Genomic DNA, 16,379 nt, shown 5'->3' on the forward strand with positions numbered 1-16,379 from the left:
TAAAGACAAAAGAAAACACCAAATAACTTGATGATCATCTTCTTTTTTAAGTGCCTTATTCACCTTTAATCAACATGAAATTATCTAGAAACTTTCCCCTGAAACAGCAAGATGTGTACTGTTTAATGTGATCACAAAATAAGATGCTGGTGGTGGCCACAGAATGCCAAAAGAGAATGAAATACGAAAAATTCAGGGTATCATATAGATGTTTTGGGAGATGAGGCTGAACTCCATCAAAGTGGTTTTCCAATGTGTTCTTTTCTTCTCCTGAGGGGTGATGTTATGTAGGCAAAGCCAGCAACGAGATGTGGTAATCATGCTTCACGCTGTGCCCAAAACTAGAACACCCTCTCACCTCTTTCTTTACTTCTTCTTCATCTTCCAGCGTCAAAGCTGCCAGTTGTTTAGCTCTCTGCTCCATCAGATTCACATATCGGATTGGATTTGACAAAGCTTCAATCACATCTAAATAGGGAAGGGACATTTTAGATCCAAAGGTCCTGGAGATATTGATTATCCACCATCCATCAATCCATCCATCCATTCAATCACCCATCCATCCATGCATTTGTTCATTATCTATTTACTTACCTATCCATTTACTGATTCACCATCCATCTTCCATCCTTCCATCTACCCATATGACTATCTACTTATCCATCCAACATTTTGGAAATGGACAAGAGTGAGGACCCTTTGCTGAACTCTCAGGAAGAGAGAACTCAAAGGAGGTCATCTCTGAGAGCCAAACTGGACAAGCTCCAACTCATGATGCCTCAATACTCCAAATTTTATAGTTTATTTTTGAGTGTTTCATCCATTCCAGCAGTGGCCCACACACCTGTCTTATTTGGGCCAAACGGCGTTTCATAATGGAGATATTTCACATAAAAAGACTGCTTTCCAAACTGTTGAAAAACTCAATGACTTGGCAATATGGGTCTCATTTGCACATGATACTGTCTAGCTGGAGTGAGTTATAGCTGCCATCTTTGGATGGGGCATGCGCTCTAAGACTACCAGAGTCTCCACCACTCCCCAGTATCTTGCACTCAGGCCACTTGACAGTATAAGCATTTAAATTTATGATTCCTGGTTGACATCATCATAAATTAATTCCTCTAATTTAGGATTTCACCCATGGAAAGGATCAGGGTTCTAAAACTGGCTGAAGGCAAATTCATTGCACAGGCCTAGATAGACTGTACAGTATCAGGTAGCATTGGTTAGAAAGTACTGGGTCCATGAGAATCGTATTACCCAATGGATAAAAATGGTCAATACTTTATGGGGACTTAAATTAAACTACAATTTATTCACAAAGCCTTGATCAATTTACCTCTAAACGTTCATACAAACATAGAGGTAATTCTGAGGCCAGAATCTCCTGCCTTTGTTTGGCCCACTTTGCTTTCCACTAAGTCACAAAAATATGGATGACCCCAGATGGAAATATCCTTTTGAGTTAGGTTATTTACCTGCATATGTATCTGGGACATAGTCCTTCACCTCTATGTAGACAAAGAGAGCTGGCAGCATCAGAGGCTGGTTCCTTTCATTCCTCAGACAGATGTAGTGATAGCCTGGAGGGTGACATCATACCGTGCATCATATTTTCTTGTAACACAGGAACATCTATTTGACATGTGTGTTTATTTTAGGTGACTTTGGGTGACAAACAGCTCACTTCTTTCTCATTTTAATCATATGGTTTTGAGTGGTAGGGTACTATTTTTCTCATCAGAGAGGAAAACAATGTTGATGCTGATTTTTTTTCCTTTCACCATGTTTATCCCCACAAGAGAGAACTTGAAACCATATGTCATACATTGAATTATTGGTCCAAATTTATCCCTTGTATATGATTTCTTGACTTGGGGCTTAGCCTGCTTTGGACAATGGGATGTTAGTGATGTAGTACAAGCAGAGGCTTAAAATGCACTTGCAGAAACAGGTGTGCCCTTATGTATTCCACTGGGCTGCCATGAGATGTCTGTGGGCGCCACTGCTCCTTCAGCTGGGGTCCCTGAATGAGCAGATGTGGGAAGACCTAAGCCCAGCCCACAGCCTAAAGCACAGCTACATGGCTGAGACTTGCCAAACCCCGCCACCCCACAGACCTGTGAGCATGAAGATAAAACACTTGTTATAAGCCTTTGAATCTTCCGATAGTTTGTTACACATAATTAACTGGCAAGAGTTGACTTGTCTACTGATCATAGCATGTCACAAAAACATAAAACTGCCAGATTTAAATACATAAATTTATAGTCCTTTTTATGTAACAAAACACCAAAGCAACAAATGGATTCCTAGATCATTCTTTAACAATCATGTAAGGCAGTGATGGTTTTCTCGACAACTTTGATAAAAAGTTTCTCACCACGCTATCCATACCTGGTCGAATTGCTTGTACTGGCAAGATTCGGTGACCAATAAATTTACCTCCTTCTTCATAAACTGCTATCCTCAAACAGGCCAGAGAAGGAAGAACTACCTATAGGACATTAACAGTACATGTGGTTACAAGAAGGAGCAACTGCAAGAAAGAATTAGAAAGGTAGTATTTAAACTGGCCCCACTTTTCCAAATCCAAGAAGTTTCTACTGAGCGAATTGATAAAAAGCTAAGTTGTTGGTCTATAATTTAGATTTTCAAAAAGAGAAGGATTACCAGAGATGTGACTTCATCTATGTTTCCTCACCTTGTCCAAATGACGAATCTGTTCAACAAATAGACCATTTTCTTTTGACATGAACAGTCTCAAGGTAGAAATGACAGAAGTTCTATGTTTAGAGACAGAGTTGGTGGTTTTATCACTGTTTGAGCATTCACTATTATATTTTCAAAGTAAATTACTTTTATAATTTGGAGCAAAAGCAAAAATTAAAAAGTAGCTTTCAAGGATAACTTTTAGAATGGGATTGATTTATATATTTGTAAATTCCCAAATTAGCCAAAAGTACTGCTCACTTTTTCCCCCCAATGTAAAACATATGGAGTACACATATTCCACGTCAAGAACATGAGGCCAATTGTATCCTTACATATTTATTTCTTTGGTAACATAAACAAACTAACATTTATTGACTATTTTCAGTGTGTTCGATATTTTCTAAATGTTTTCAGTGTATTAGGGAATACTTATAATAACTCTATGAAGCAGACGGTATTATTAAATCCAATTAGCCTATTAAAAAAAAAACCCTGAAGCACAGAGACCTTTACCATAGATATTCTCTCCACAAAAGAATGCCTTTGTAGATATTTTGGCCAGATAAAAGCAAAGGGTGGGCTTCCCTGGTGGCGCAGTGGTTGAGAGTCCGCCTGCTGATGCAGGGGACACGGGTTCGTGCCCCGGTCCGGGAAGATCCCACATGCCGCAGAGCGGCTGGGCCCGTGAGCCATGGCCGCTGAGCCTGCGCGTCTGGAGCCTGTGCTCCACAGTGGGAGAGGCCACAACAGTGAGAGGCCCACATACCGAAAAAAAAAAAAAAGCAAAGGGTAAGTATCCACTCTACTTTCTACTAGACTTAGCATCTCCCTTTGTGTGTGAAGCATGTGTGAAAATGATTTGCTTTCTGGTGAAGGCAGAGGGAAAGCCCAGTTGAATATAAAAGATTTTAACTCTATCAGACAGACTCCAGACAAGCTACAAAGACCAGCACCAGTGGCTGGAGATTCTAGGGAGTTTAATTAATATACTTTTTAAAGGAAATATGGACTTCCTTTCTCTTCGCTACCATATTATTCCCTACTTCCCACTCTACTTCATTTGAATTATAGTGAAAACATATCATTTATCACTTGTATTATGAGCGGCTATGAGTTAAATTTATATCTTATTCTGGCCTTCCAAATGAGGTATCCTAGAATTAACTGATTTACAATGCAATTATGAAAAATCCAAAAAAGTAACTCATGGAAATCTTGAATAGTTTTTAACATACCTTTGAAAATGCTATTGCATTATTAATGTGTAAATTCCCAAATGAAGCAACCGATAATTCCTCATTTTATTTTTTCCCCAGTGTAAAACACCTAGAAGATGCAGTAACATCTCATATTAAGGACACTAGACCAACCTTTTTGAACACAATGGGTTCTTCTTCCCAGACAGGATTTACAGCATTTCCTTGTGATGTCTTTGTCTTAAATGCCTTCCTCCTTGTGTCCACAGGCAAACCAAACATATCCACTTCCACATAAGTCCCAACTTTCTTATCAGAGAGAAACTGACCTGAAATAATCTAGAAAGTAATAAAAAAGGAACTCTTGATAAATGAGTAACAATGATATAAGAGAATACTTTAGGGAGGTACAAATGCTGATGGTGAATGTTGAACCATAATCGAAATAAAATAGAAACCAGAGTACAAATATGATTTCTTTTTTGTTTAAGGAATTTGTAGAGGAATACTGAAAATGCTGAGGTTAGAAGTCAATTAATAAGACAAAGTTTTATAGGAGGAAGTAAATGAACAAGTATCAAAAGTTTGATGAGATTATGTGTTTGCATTTGAGAGCTACATCTATTAAATGTTAAAGAGTGATCTGTAGAGCCTTTATCTGAATATAAATGTTTTTCTAATACTTAAAAATGTTATAAGAGAAAAAAATTCTCATTTTAGCATGATTGTAAATGAAATTAAAAGGTCATTTAAGAGTACAAATTTAAAACATAACACACTAGAAAGTCTAGCATTTAAAAAACTTCCTCTTGTTCATAAAATTCTACTTGAAAGAATGGTTATAACATCATGCTATTCCAATTCTCAAAGCTGTTACACTTTAAATAAAAAGCCACAATGATGATAAAAAAAATACTGAAAACAAATAATGACCTTAAACCGTTAAGCCCAATTTATCATCACTCCTAACCTCATCTGGTTAGCCATCCACACAGTAGTGGGTATCCTTTGCCTAGCTATAAAATTAATGAATATTGTGGAGTTAAATGAGATTTTAAAATTACATGCTCATAAAATGTCTCCCACGTCTGCTTCTTTTTCTAACCGAATTTTCAGACTCTGAGGCGTCCTCTGCTTTAACAGAGAGGGGAGCAAGAAAGCAAGTGCTGATGGAGCAGACCCAGAGATCTGATCTGGGTTGTCTTGTTGACAAACCTTCACTTTCTGAGCTCTGGCTGGTGAAAGGGGACAAAATTACCAAGATTGTGTCTGGGCCAGAAGTGAGACACAGTGGCGCCCTGAGGATGGCCATCAGAGGCTGAGTGAGGCCAAAGGCAGCTATATGCTGATGTGGCCAGAGATGCCATACAAGACAGAGAGAAAGCCATGAGGAAGAGGCTGTCTGAATTTACCCTGGGACAACTCATTTCTCCTGAATGTTCTCTTTGCCTGGGTGCATGAGACCTGCAGGCAACAATCTCTTTGTTTAATTTCAGGTTCTTCTTAAGAACAACTTAGCTGACATTTTACAACATGTTTGAAACTTCCAAGTTAAGCGATGAGTCACATTGGGAATTCAGATGCATCAAAGATGTTGTGTACTTAAGAGTTTGATTAAAGCAGAGTCCTTAACTAAATTAATGACACTGAGCTTCAATGTTCTCCTCAGTAAAATAGGATGATGGAACACCATGATGGAACACTGGAGCTCACAAGTCCATTTTGGCACGATAAAGTCTATGTCAGGGGTTCAAAACAAAGGTAGTACTAGGCAGAAGTGAGCCACATCCTGGCTCCAGATGTAATGTTGAAGGCAGGACTCAGCTGCATGTCTCTGATGCATCATGGCCTGTCCATTCAGAGGACACTGACATCTCCAGAACACTGTCTCCATTCTGGACTCAAGCAGCAGTGTACACCTGCCTGGGACTCAACTGTTTCCCCTCAACTTCTCTCTGTCATTGTTTATAATCCTGTCTCTATGTCATTGTTTATAATTGCTTACATTTTCATAGTGGAATTTTCAAGAAAAAATAAATATGCAAGTAAACATATAAAACAAGATGAGCTGACAAACGAGGACAAAAGATTATTATTTTGTCAAAATATTTTTAAGTGGACCCAACTGTAACTACAATTGACAAGGATTCTAAAAATAACATTTTATCAGTTTGTGATACTTAAGAGTTTATCTTAAACTTGACAGGAATTAAACATCCTCTGCTGAAAACAATTTCCTAAACTAAATATAATCTTGAAGCTCTGATTCTGCCAAGTTCACTCTGCAGATATACAGTGTGAAATAATTTCAAATGATATCACTGTGAGACACTTCATTGCAATTTTATTTTTAATCGTTGGTGTAAATAACATAAATTTTAAAGTAAAATGGGCTCAACAAGATTAGGGTAGATATAAATTAGTGAAATTGTGACAGAGCATTTTTTTTTTTTTTGCACAGCTTTTTATATGCCTTTAGTTTAGGGTCAATTGGAAAATTGAATTTATGCCCAATTAAAAAATGTTTCTTAGTTCTGCACTTATCCAGTTAAACAGAAAAGAAATGAAACTTTAAAATGTAAATGCAACTTAAATACAACAACCACAGGCTTATAGGATTCATGTAAAAAGCTCTTTATAAAAATGATTTCCCATTCATAGTATTAAAAATGTTTTCTCACAACTAAAAAAAAATTGTATCTCCTGTAACATCAATTTCAAAGACTGCAGAAATCATTTGGAATTAATTTTTTGAGGGTCAGATGTATGCTTAATGACATGATTCTTGTATTTAATATCATTAGTACGTGTTATAAATCCCTGAATATTCTGATAGATTTTCAAAAGCCATGCTATGGTAACTTGAGAGCTTTTATTCAATATTTAACAATTTATTGAGAGAATACGTTTTTCTCTAATTTTGCTCAGTTTGGCTATTTTCCTAGGACTAATGGGTGGGGGGGTGGGGGGAAGACCAGAAGATTTCTTCAGTATAAGTCAGTAATTTTCGTGGTAAATTTCACCATGGGATCTTTACACCAAAAGAAAGGACAAGCCATGGTGAATCTCACCAACTTGTATTATTAATTTTGGGTCTGATTTTTACCCTATTAAAAGTGGGGCTTAGTCCGTTTACTTCATGCATGTAGCTTTTGAAAACTGTTAATTCAGATTTAGTCCTTGAAGAAAAAAATGTAAGAAAGAAGTGAAGACTTTGCTGGGAATTAAATTCTTCATGACTGAACTACTTTACGCAAAATAGGTGATGTTGAAGACTTTTGCTGGGTACAATTGTGTGATAGGGTAGCACATACCTTAACAGATAAAGTGTTGGCCACGATCCCATCCACAATGCCTTCGGTGAATGGATCAAAGTGCTTGTCAGGTCTCCTCATGAACTCTGGCTTCAGTCTGTAGCCACTTTTCCCATTGTATTCATACATCCCCATGTTTATTTGCATAGCCAGGTCTGCATATCAAAAACACAAACTTTATTGTGATTGTATTTATACTTGGAGCAAGAAAGCAAGATTGTATTACAGTCCACTTTTGTTCCTTCTTTAAAAATAAAGATTTAATCATTATAGAAACAGGAAATACAGACAAGAAAAAGAAATTGAGCGGTCATCTCCAAATCCAGAGGTAAACCACTACCAACAGGTTGGTATATATCCTGTTTTTCTAATTCAGATATATTTTGAAAATGCAGTATGTCCATTTCATTAAATATTCGTCTGCTTTAATTTTAACAACTGTATAAACTTCTTTTGAATAGATATGTCTGAATACACGGTTTATAACAGCCCCCTCTCTTCCAAGTTTTTGTCATTACGTATAATGTTTCGATGAACATCATTGTGATGAAATCTTTGAAGCCATCATGTTCTTAGGAGTGAAATTTCTAGGTCAGAAAATATGCATATTGGAAAAGCTTTTTGATAATTCTCGCTAAGATGTCCTTCAGAAAGTTTAAATCACTTTAAACCTCCAATCCATGTTTTTGAGGATGGACTTCTTCATACTTCACCAACAGTGGTGAGGTGGTGAAATTCTTTTTTCAATTATAAGAAAGAAAAAAGATTTTCTTTTAAAATTTTTCATTTCTTTGATTATTTACTACCAGTATCTAATCACACACTGACTAGTTTCTAATGGACAAAGATTCCTGGTCAAAGTTTTGCTAAGACTCAGTCAATGTATGAAATAAATGTCTACATTTGTTGCAATTGCTAGAGCTTAACAAACAAAAAAATACTTTAAAGTCATAAGGAATCTGGGAAACTGTCAATTTCCTCCATATTATCTGAGTCTATTTAGGTGGACAGTAAAGAAGAGATGGTAGAATCATTCCAAGGTTCCATGTAACAAACCATTTTTAGAGCAGGGAAAATAAGTGAAATTTTATCTCTCATTTTTTAAAGTATTATGACTATGATACCAAAATTGGACAGAGTACCAAAAAAAGAAAATGATGGACTTATACTTAAAAAAAAAATTAACTTCAAAAATCTAAAACATTAATTAGCAAAACATATGTTCTTAAATATAATACACAAGCAAGTAGAATTTATCCTGGGAACAAAAGCATACTTACATATTAGGAGATATATTAATATAATTTATCACATTTCTCACAAAAGAAGAAATGAACATACGATCATCCCAATAGATGTCAAAGAGGCATTTAATAATATTCAACATAAATTCCTAAAACACTGTTGTCATTTAAGGCAAGTGTAGATTCCTTTAGTGTGAAAAAGGCTATCTGTCTCAAAGTCACAGCCAGCATCTACTCATTGGTATCACAATGTGAAATTCCCGTTAGTGTTAAGATGAAAAGTAAGTGCCCACTCTTAATACTATTATTTAATATTATTTTACAATGGTCAGTCCAAGGCACTAAGAAGGGGGAAAAAGTAGATGTGATTAAATTATTATAATTGTGTATAGGAAAAAAACAATAAAATCTACTGGCAAAATAGGCTATTATGAGTTTAGGAAGATAATCATTTATAAAATACACTTATTTATAAAATAAATATACAAATATCAATATCCAGAAACAATCTGTGAAAAATGTAATGTTAAAAAAAGGATTTAATCTAAAGAAACTATACCTCTAATGAAGACGAGTGATTTTGTTGAGAAACTTGATATAATAAATTTCTGTGATTACAAACAACCCTAAAAATTAGAAGTTGTCAGTTTTCTTCAGATGAATTTATAAACTTAATGGGATTTTAATCAAAATCTCATTTTTTTCCAGTGGGGGAGAGGGGAACATAACAATTAAACTAATATAAATTTAATGCGATTTTAATAAAAATCTCATTTTCTTTTCAGTGGGGGAGAAAATAACAATTAAACTAAATTCACTTGGAAAAAGAATCCCACTGTCAAGGAAAGAAGAATTGAACGTTAATAGCCATGAAGAATTTCCACTTCCACGTATTAAACCATATTATTAAACATTATAATAATAACAATAAGTTATTGGCTCCAGGAAGGTGAAAAATTTATTAATGGAGAAGACTATACATTGAAAAAATATACCCAAATTAACAACTAAAATGGCTACATCTAGGGGCTTCCCTAGTGGCGCAGTGGTTAAGAATCCACCTGCCAATGCAGGGGACACGGGTTGGAGGCCTGGTCCGGAAAGATCCCACATGCCACAGAGCAACTAAGCCCATGCACCACAACTACTGAGCCTGTGCTCTAAAGCCCACGAGCCACAACTACTGAAGCCCATGCTCCTAGGGCCCATGCTCTGCAACAAGAGAAGCCACTGCAATGAGAAGACCATGCACTGCAACGAAGAGTAGCCCCCACTCTCCACAATTAGAGAAAGCCTGCAGGCAGCAATGAAGACCCAATGCAGCCAAAAAGAAATAAATTAATAAATAAATAAATTTTTTAAAAATAAAAAGGCTACATCTAATAAATTGTAATTTCAGTTTGATCTCTTACTGAGATTATACATGAAAATTAAATTTGCATGGATGAAAGGGTTAAATTACAGATAAAAAAGAAACTATGAAAGAAATAGAAGTAAATATGGATGGATCATTGGGTGTGGAGCCTGTAATCATAAAAGTAAACCAAGATTCCATAAAATAAAACATTAATCAACCTGATCTCATCTGTTTCACAAAATAAGACAACATGACCTTTATATAAAAAGTACTGTTACAAATGAATAGAAAAATTGACAAGAGTCCTGAATAGTCAATTCATAAAAGCAGAAATGTAAAAATCAAAACACATACTTAAAATGTTCAACCTCAACAATAATCAAAGGAATGAAATAAAAAAGAACAAAGAGATATTTTTCTGAATTATTATTATTATTATTATTTAATTATAATACTTAACCAAGATCTCAAGTGAGAGGGAACAACTTATACATTGCTGATGGAGGAGAAATCTAGTGCAACATTTTTGATGAACAATTTGGCATTGTGCACAAAGGCTCTTAAAACTTTCACTTCTTTTAATTCTATTTCAGGAACTGTTCCAAAAGAACATTAGGAGATAGACTTGACAATTTATATTCAAGGCTGTTCTCAGGGCACTATTTATAGTAGGAAAAAAATACCCTAATGTTCAGTGATAGGAAATGGGTTTTAGTGAATTGTGAGATGTGCTTAATATACAGCTATTAAAATTCATGTTTCTGTATCACATTTAAATATATATAAAGATATATATATATTTAAACAAGTTATTAAGTGAAAAAGCATGTATATGCATATCCAAAAAACTTACAGATTACAATGCCAAAAGTTAACAATGTTGAATTTCTGAGTGGTAACATTCCTCACAGTTTTATTCTTTTCTTTATAGTTTTTTTTTTACATTTTCTATAATAAATACATATTACTTTAAAAAGTATAAAAGTTTTTGTTTGAAAATAATGCAAAACAAGTAGAAATAAAGACTTGTTTATAAACCATTGAAGACAATTTCTCAATTTTCAAAATTCACTTTTTTTTGCAATGATATTTCCTTTATGAAAATGTGCTTTTGTTTTTTCAGTCAAGTCTGGCAGTTTTTTTCTCCTTGGGAATGGTTATAAAGCCACGAGGAAATGTGCCTTTATAATAGAAAGGAAATGAACATTAATTGTGCTACTTACCCACTGTTTGGAAATTAAGTGCAACCATTTGGCAGCCTGCATTCCAGAAGAGCTGGGGCATGTAGTTGGATGAATCCACACGTGTTCCTTTTGGATATATCCTGCTAAGCTGCATTTTGTTATATCTGGACCATCATGTTAAGTAGTGAATACAATTATAAAAAGAATTAGCCAATAATATTAGTTGAGAAGCTGCCTTCCATCTTTCTCCATTGGGGAAATAAATTAAAGATTGATGATCTCACTGGGCTGGTGGGTGAAATAGGTAAAAAGCTTTCTGAACAAACAGAATAAATGTGCTTTTATAATAGAAATGTAGCATCACCTTTGCAGAGCCCTGTGGGTAAAAACTAATGAGATGCAAAGATGGTTGAGTCAATGTGATTTTGTGGAGATTGTGAAGGACTGGTTTAGCAATTAAGGACACATGAGGAAGTCCAAGCATAGCAAGTCACGTGACAGGTTGATATTGTGCTTGGCAGAAGCAGATATCATGAACTGTACGGCTATTTTTGAAATGCTCTCTGCTCATTTTCTTAACCTTCTCAGGGAATGCTATTGGCCAAGACTGTGGTACTCTTTATGATTGATAACAAGGTAAATATAGCACAGAAGGTTTTGACCTTGTCTCATATTTTGGTTCCTACCGTCATCAGTTTTCCATCCTGAGAACCTTTTAGTTATTGAAGGATGCTATGTCTTTAAAACACAACTATTTCTATTACCAAGTTTGGTAGAGGTTAGCTCAGGTTCTGAGCTCGGCAGGGGAGTTAGGCCAAATAGAGTTTGAAACTTAAATTCTGGAACTTGTTAGCTGTATGATTCAGGACAAGTTATTTCCCTTTTCTGTGCTTCAGTTTCCTCATCTATAAAAGATGTGAATTCCTACATTATACGGCTATTGTAAGGAGTAAATAAGACATATAACAAAAGGTCTATCACATAGTTAGTACTTGATGAATACTAATGATCATGATATACTGTCACTTTGCTTATGGAGTTTACACTTGTTTCCTCTATTGTTGATGAGTTTTAAAGGTGGCTTTTTTATTATAGGACTTTCATGAAATTGGGCTGTTTGGGACATTTAATATTTGTTTTATGAAAAAATTTTAAAGATCTGTGTCATTTCATTTTGATTCAGGGATAAAGTTAAAAATTTTTGGTTGTCAGGAGTATCAAATAAAGCCATTATTAGTAATTTACATTCTCATCATCATCATCCCAACTATTTTTCGATTGGACATCTATTACATGTAAGGATGTGAGACACCAAAAACGTGTCTATATTATATACATATAATATATACACTTTATACCTATCATATTTTACATATGCATAAAGCATACACACACATTTTACATATGTTGTCCATAACCCAACAGCAAGCCATAAAGCTGTTACCCTCATTTCTGTTTTACAGGTGAGAAAACTCAGAAGGATTATGCAAATTACCAAGGGATAAAGAGGTTGGTGGTCTGAAGGTATCCTGGAAATCTGGGCTTCCTCTACTCCAAGGTCAGTTCTCTTTTCCACATGCCAGACTATCCCATTCACCATTACATATGAAACCTGAAACTATTTATTGCCCAGGTGACAGACTTAAGCCATCTCATGCACCTTTCTCCTTTATTAAAGACAAAAAATTAAACAAATAGCACGACTTCACTCTTGTCGATTCAGCAGACGTCCGTCAAATCAAGGATACTCTACAAATTCCACTGGAGACTTTGTAAGTTGCTCAAGTCCTTTGGTTTCCACAAAGGAAGACATTTCGAAGCTTCTGTTTCTTTCTGAGTTAACAACAACAACAACAAAAAGTGAGAAATAAAATTCAATATTATAAATGATAGCATATAAGATGTAGGCAAATGTTCTGTGAAGTTGATGGCAAAGAATCCTCAAATAATTTTTATATTTAATGTTGTTTTCAGTGGACTATTTACCTGTAACAAAAGTCGAGTCTTAGTTTTGTCTCTTCTAATATTTGCTACCTGGGTCAGGTGTTGGGCAAGTTAGGGACCTGGTGGCGTTAGGGTGGGAAAATGAATTTTAGACTTGGAGAGTGTGGCTAGGAAAGCTGTTTTGTCAAAAGAGCAGGGGCCCTGTGGGAATCTGTTGCTGTAAATCCATTCAGATTGCTTTCTGGAAGCCATCACTGAGAATTAACAATACAGACCGTGTGTACATTCCTGCTAGATGATGACTCTCTTTTATACCCACACTGTCATTGCCTCACGTTTGTAGAGACCCTTTAGAAACAACTAATTTGACATAAGAATTTTGTTATTTTAAAGCAGAAGGATCCTTGGACATTTTTCAGTCTGATGGCCTCATTTTCAGATTAGATGACAGAGGCTGTAGAGGTGAATGTACTAGAGGGCTCAATATTCTTGGCCACAGAGAAACATCTTGAAAGTGAAAGCTAAGCTTCCAATTAGAGTGAGAGAAACCAAACAAAGTTATCTTAGTTTAGAAAGACTAAGAGTCAAACAGCTTCTCTGTCCTCTTCCCAACTAGAAAGAAATCACACTGTTACATACAGACTAAGATGTGTTATCTGGAGCTTGGTGATTTAAACTGAGTTACCTTGAGGCATCTTTCCTCTTTGATGCCCACTTTCCATAACTAAAGCCTCATTCTTCTTCCTAGTCATTCCCAGATTTCTCCTTTATCCACCTCGTCACCTTCCCCAATTTAATTGACTCTAAAGGAAACCTTTACTTCTCTTATTTTGGTCCATCAAAATTCTACTTTCATATGACTATCTTAAGCGTGACTGCTAATTAAAATTAAGTCAATTTAATAGGTTCTTTGTGAAATATGTGCAGTGTTCTTTTGAAAAAAGTGAGAAAATGATATAAAACACAGGGAGAAAAGTACTTGTTTGTAAATCTTTGGCTGGTGATGTTGTCACCAGGTTCTTAAGGACCTAAATGTATCAGCCCCTTCTCAGTTTAGCTACTTGTCTGGGAGCTTTTGACTCATGAATTAGGAAAACTCATTTTACAGCCAAAGGAAGTTATAGTAATATAAAAATAACTACTTTATAGTATGTTTCACATTGAACAGCTTGTAGTAAGAAGCACCAGTAATTACAACATCAAACAAACTGTTGAAATCTTTATGTATAAATCTTATTGGAAGTTAAATTCTTTGTTGTAGAGATCTAGATACCATATGTTATTAAGCTAAGACTCTTTGGGCAAAATTATACCATTATACATAAGTGTGTTAATGTAGAGGCTTAGAGTTTGGTATATCTATAAAACTCTCCTTTATAAGAGGCTGCTGTGTTTAAGAAAAAAATCAGCTTTTAAGAGCATATGCTTATAAAAGTAGCTAAACTGTCCCAAGGAGTCTCTTAACCTAATAGCATTTTACAGTTCATGCAAACACAAAGGGCAATCTGATAAAAGGGCTCCTTTCTCTAGGATGAGGAGGGATAATGTACATATATAATTTGCATCCAGTAAGGATGGGTAGTTGGATGAGCGGAAAACACCAAGTAATGTGAAGTTAATGACATATTCTCCTAAATATATAAAACATAGGCTGAACAAATGGAATGTGGATGAACTGGTTGATTTGGTTTTATTTCTATTCAATATTGAGACTGATCAAGTCTCTGATTGCTTCCTTTCGAGGGGATGGTTAAATAGTTTATTTCAACACTGTCATTTATATAATTGATGGAATGCCCATGTGCTCACAAACGAAAAATAATGTAAAATACTCAGTTAGCTGTACTTTGGTCTAATATCTTTTAGATAACCACGTATGGCCTGTAGCTCTATTAAGAATTTTGGGAAAACATATCATGGAATACTTTCTCATATGGTTATTTTTATATATATATATATATATATATATAAATATAATATACTTACATATAGTTATATATATTTATTTAGATATATAAAAAACAGATAGTAAATTCACACATATACTCAAGACTTCATAGAATAGCTCTAATAAGGGTCGCATTTTTTGGTCTAATAACCTTGTGTATAAAATATACTCATCATATGCTACATTAGGGGTTTTTCTCCAGGGAAAACTTACTTTTTGAAATTTCGAATGACTCGAACTTGACTGGCTGAATATAGTTCACCAGATTAGACATCTCTTCTGTGGCCATGGCCTCGCTCCCAGCAGTCCCCTGGAAGCAGGAGTAAAAATAACGTTCCCAGAGTCAGCATTATGTTTTCCCAGGGCAATGATCAAATGACCCAAGAGAGCAGAAGATTATCACGCCTCTTCTGAAAACGGTTATCGCCAACAGAAAATGGATTACGGGAGAAAGGAAAAGCAACACCTCACGTTACACAGTGCGGGGTGGGAGGAGGGAGGTTTAGGAGCAGCTCCCTGGGCACTCTGGGACCAGCGGTATCAGCACCACCCGAGAGCCTGTGAGAGATGCAGCCTCTCAGCCCCCTGCGCAGGCCTCCTGAACCAGAATCTGCATTTTACTGAGGTGATTCAAATGCACAGCAAAGTTTAAGAAGCCCTGAGCTGTGTCTCATCTGCCAAAGTAGGGAGTCCACAGGTGATGTCTGAAGTTACATACCAAGAATTCACTGTACAACATGAAAGTGAGTATGTAGGTGACCACTGGCTGAAACACGAACTGTTATAAAAAAAGGTTGCCGGTGGAAGTGGGTGGGGATGGGTAAACGTATATTGCTTTTTTTTACAAACTTTCCTCTGTCCCTCCCTTTCTGGCTCCTGGGCACCTATTAGGCAAGCAGCCCAAAACAGTGTAGGTCAGTAGCTCAGGGTCTAGAGCCAGACTGTCTAATTTTAAATCCCAAGCCCACCACTTAGAAACTGTGCATTCTTGGGCAAGTCACTTAACTGTTCTGTGCCTCAGCTTGCTCACCTGTAAAATTATGATAAAATCAGTCCCAACAGCATATAGGGTTTTTGTGATTATTCAATGAATTAATTTATGTGAAAGCTCAGACGGTACCTGGCACATAGTAAAACCTGGTGTTACTTTAGCTACTATTATGTATTCCATACCACTTTGATAAAGTATTTAATAAAGAAGGAAGCCAATATTGCAGTATTTGTGTGGACAGACCTCTGTAGGCTGATCTAATATTTTCTCCTATTTTTAGAAGAGAAAATACATGGAGACATGGTTTCTTTTGAAAACTTCTGTAGCAATATTAAGGTTAAATGTGAATTGGGAAATATTCATTTGCAAACGGCCATCCAGCTAGTAAGACAGTTTTAAAATGATCAAAAATCACTGACAAAAAGTTTACACAATTGAAATAATTCTGGAAAAACTACTCTGTAACAGATTTCCTTCTGGATA

At 35.7% G+C, this 16,379-nt stretch overlaps 1 protein-coding gene across 8 annotated transcripts in view; it reads right to left on the bottom strand.

Annotated features, from left to right (window-relative positions):
• Positions 1-16,379, bottom strand: part of PLCB1 (phospholipase C beta 1) — a 680,890-nt gene that overhangs the window by 115,053 nt on the left and 549,458 nt on the right. For 5 of the 8 annotated variants that reach the window (XR_012326222.1, XM_073792678.1, XM_073792682.1 and 2 more), the window contains exons 16-24: positions 15,119-15,215; positions 12,762-12,846; positions 11,053-11,177; positions 7,229-7,383; positions 4,089-4,253; positions 2,708-2,725; positions 2,401-2,500; positions 1,482-1,586; positions 359-468 (exon numbers count right to left, since the gene is read on the bottom strand). Coding sequence is in view for 7 of the 8 variants with exons in the window: in XM_073792678.1 (XP_073648779.1) it covers positions 359-468; positions 1,482-1,586; positions 2,401-2,500; positions 2,708-2,725; positions 4,089-4,253; positions 7,229-7,383; positions 11,053-11,177; positions 12,762-12,846; positions 15,119-15,215 (960 nt within the window). In the remaining variant the exon portion in view is untranslated. The remainder of the gene's footprint in view (positions 1-358; positions 469-1,481; positions 1,587-2,400; positions 2,501-2,707; positions 2,726-4,088; positions 4,254-7,228; positions 7,384-11,052; positions 11,178-12,761; positions 12,847-15,118; positions 15,216-16,379) is intronic. The other 3 variants (XM_073792679.1, XM_019941440.3, XM_073792683.1) reach the window with 1 other exon arrangement.

This window comes from Tursiops truncatus, chromosome 15, assembly GCF_011762595.2.
Source record: "Tursiops truncatus isolate mTurTru1 chromosome 15, mTurTru1.mat.Y, whole genome shotgun sequence".
Taxonomy (NCBI): Eukaryota; Metazoa; Chordata; class Mammalia; order Artiodactyla; family Delphinidae; genus Tursiops; species Tursiops truncatus.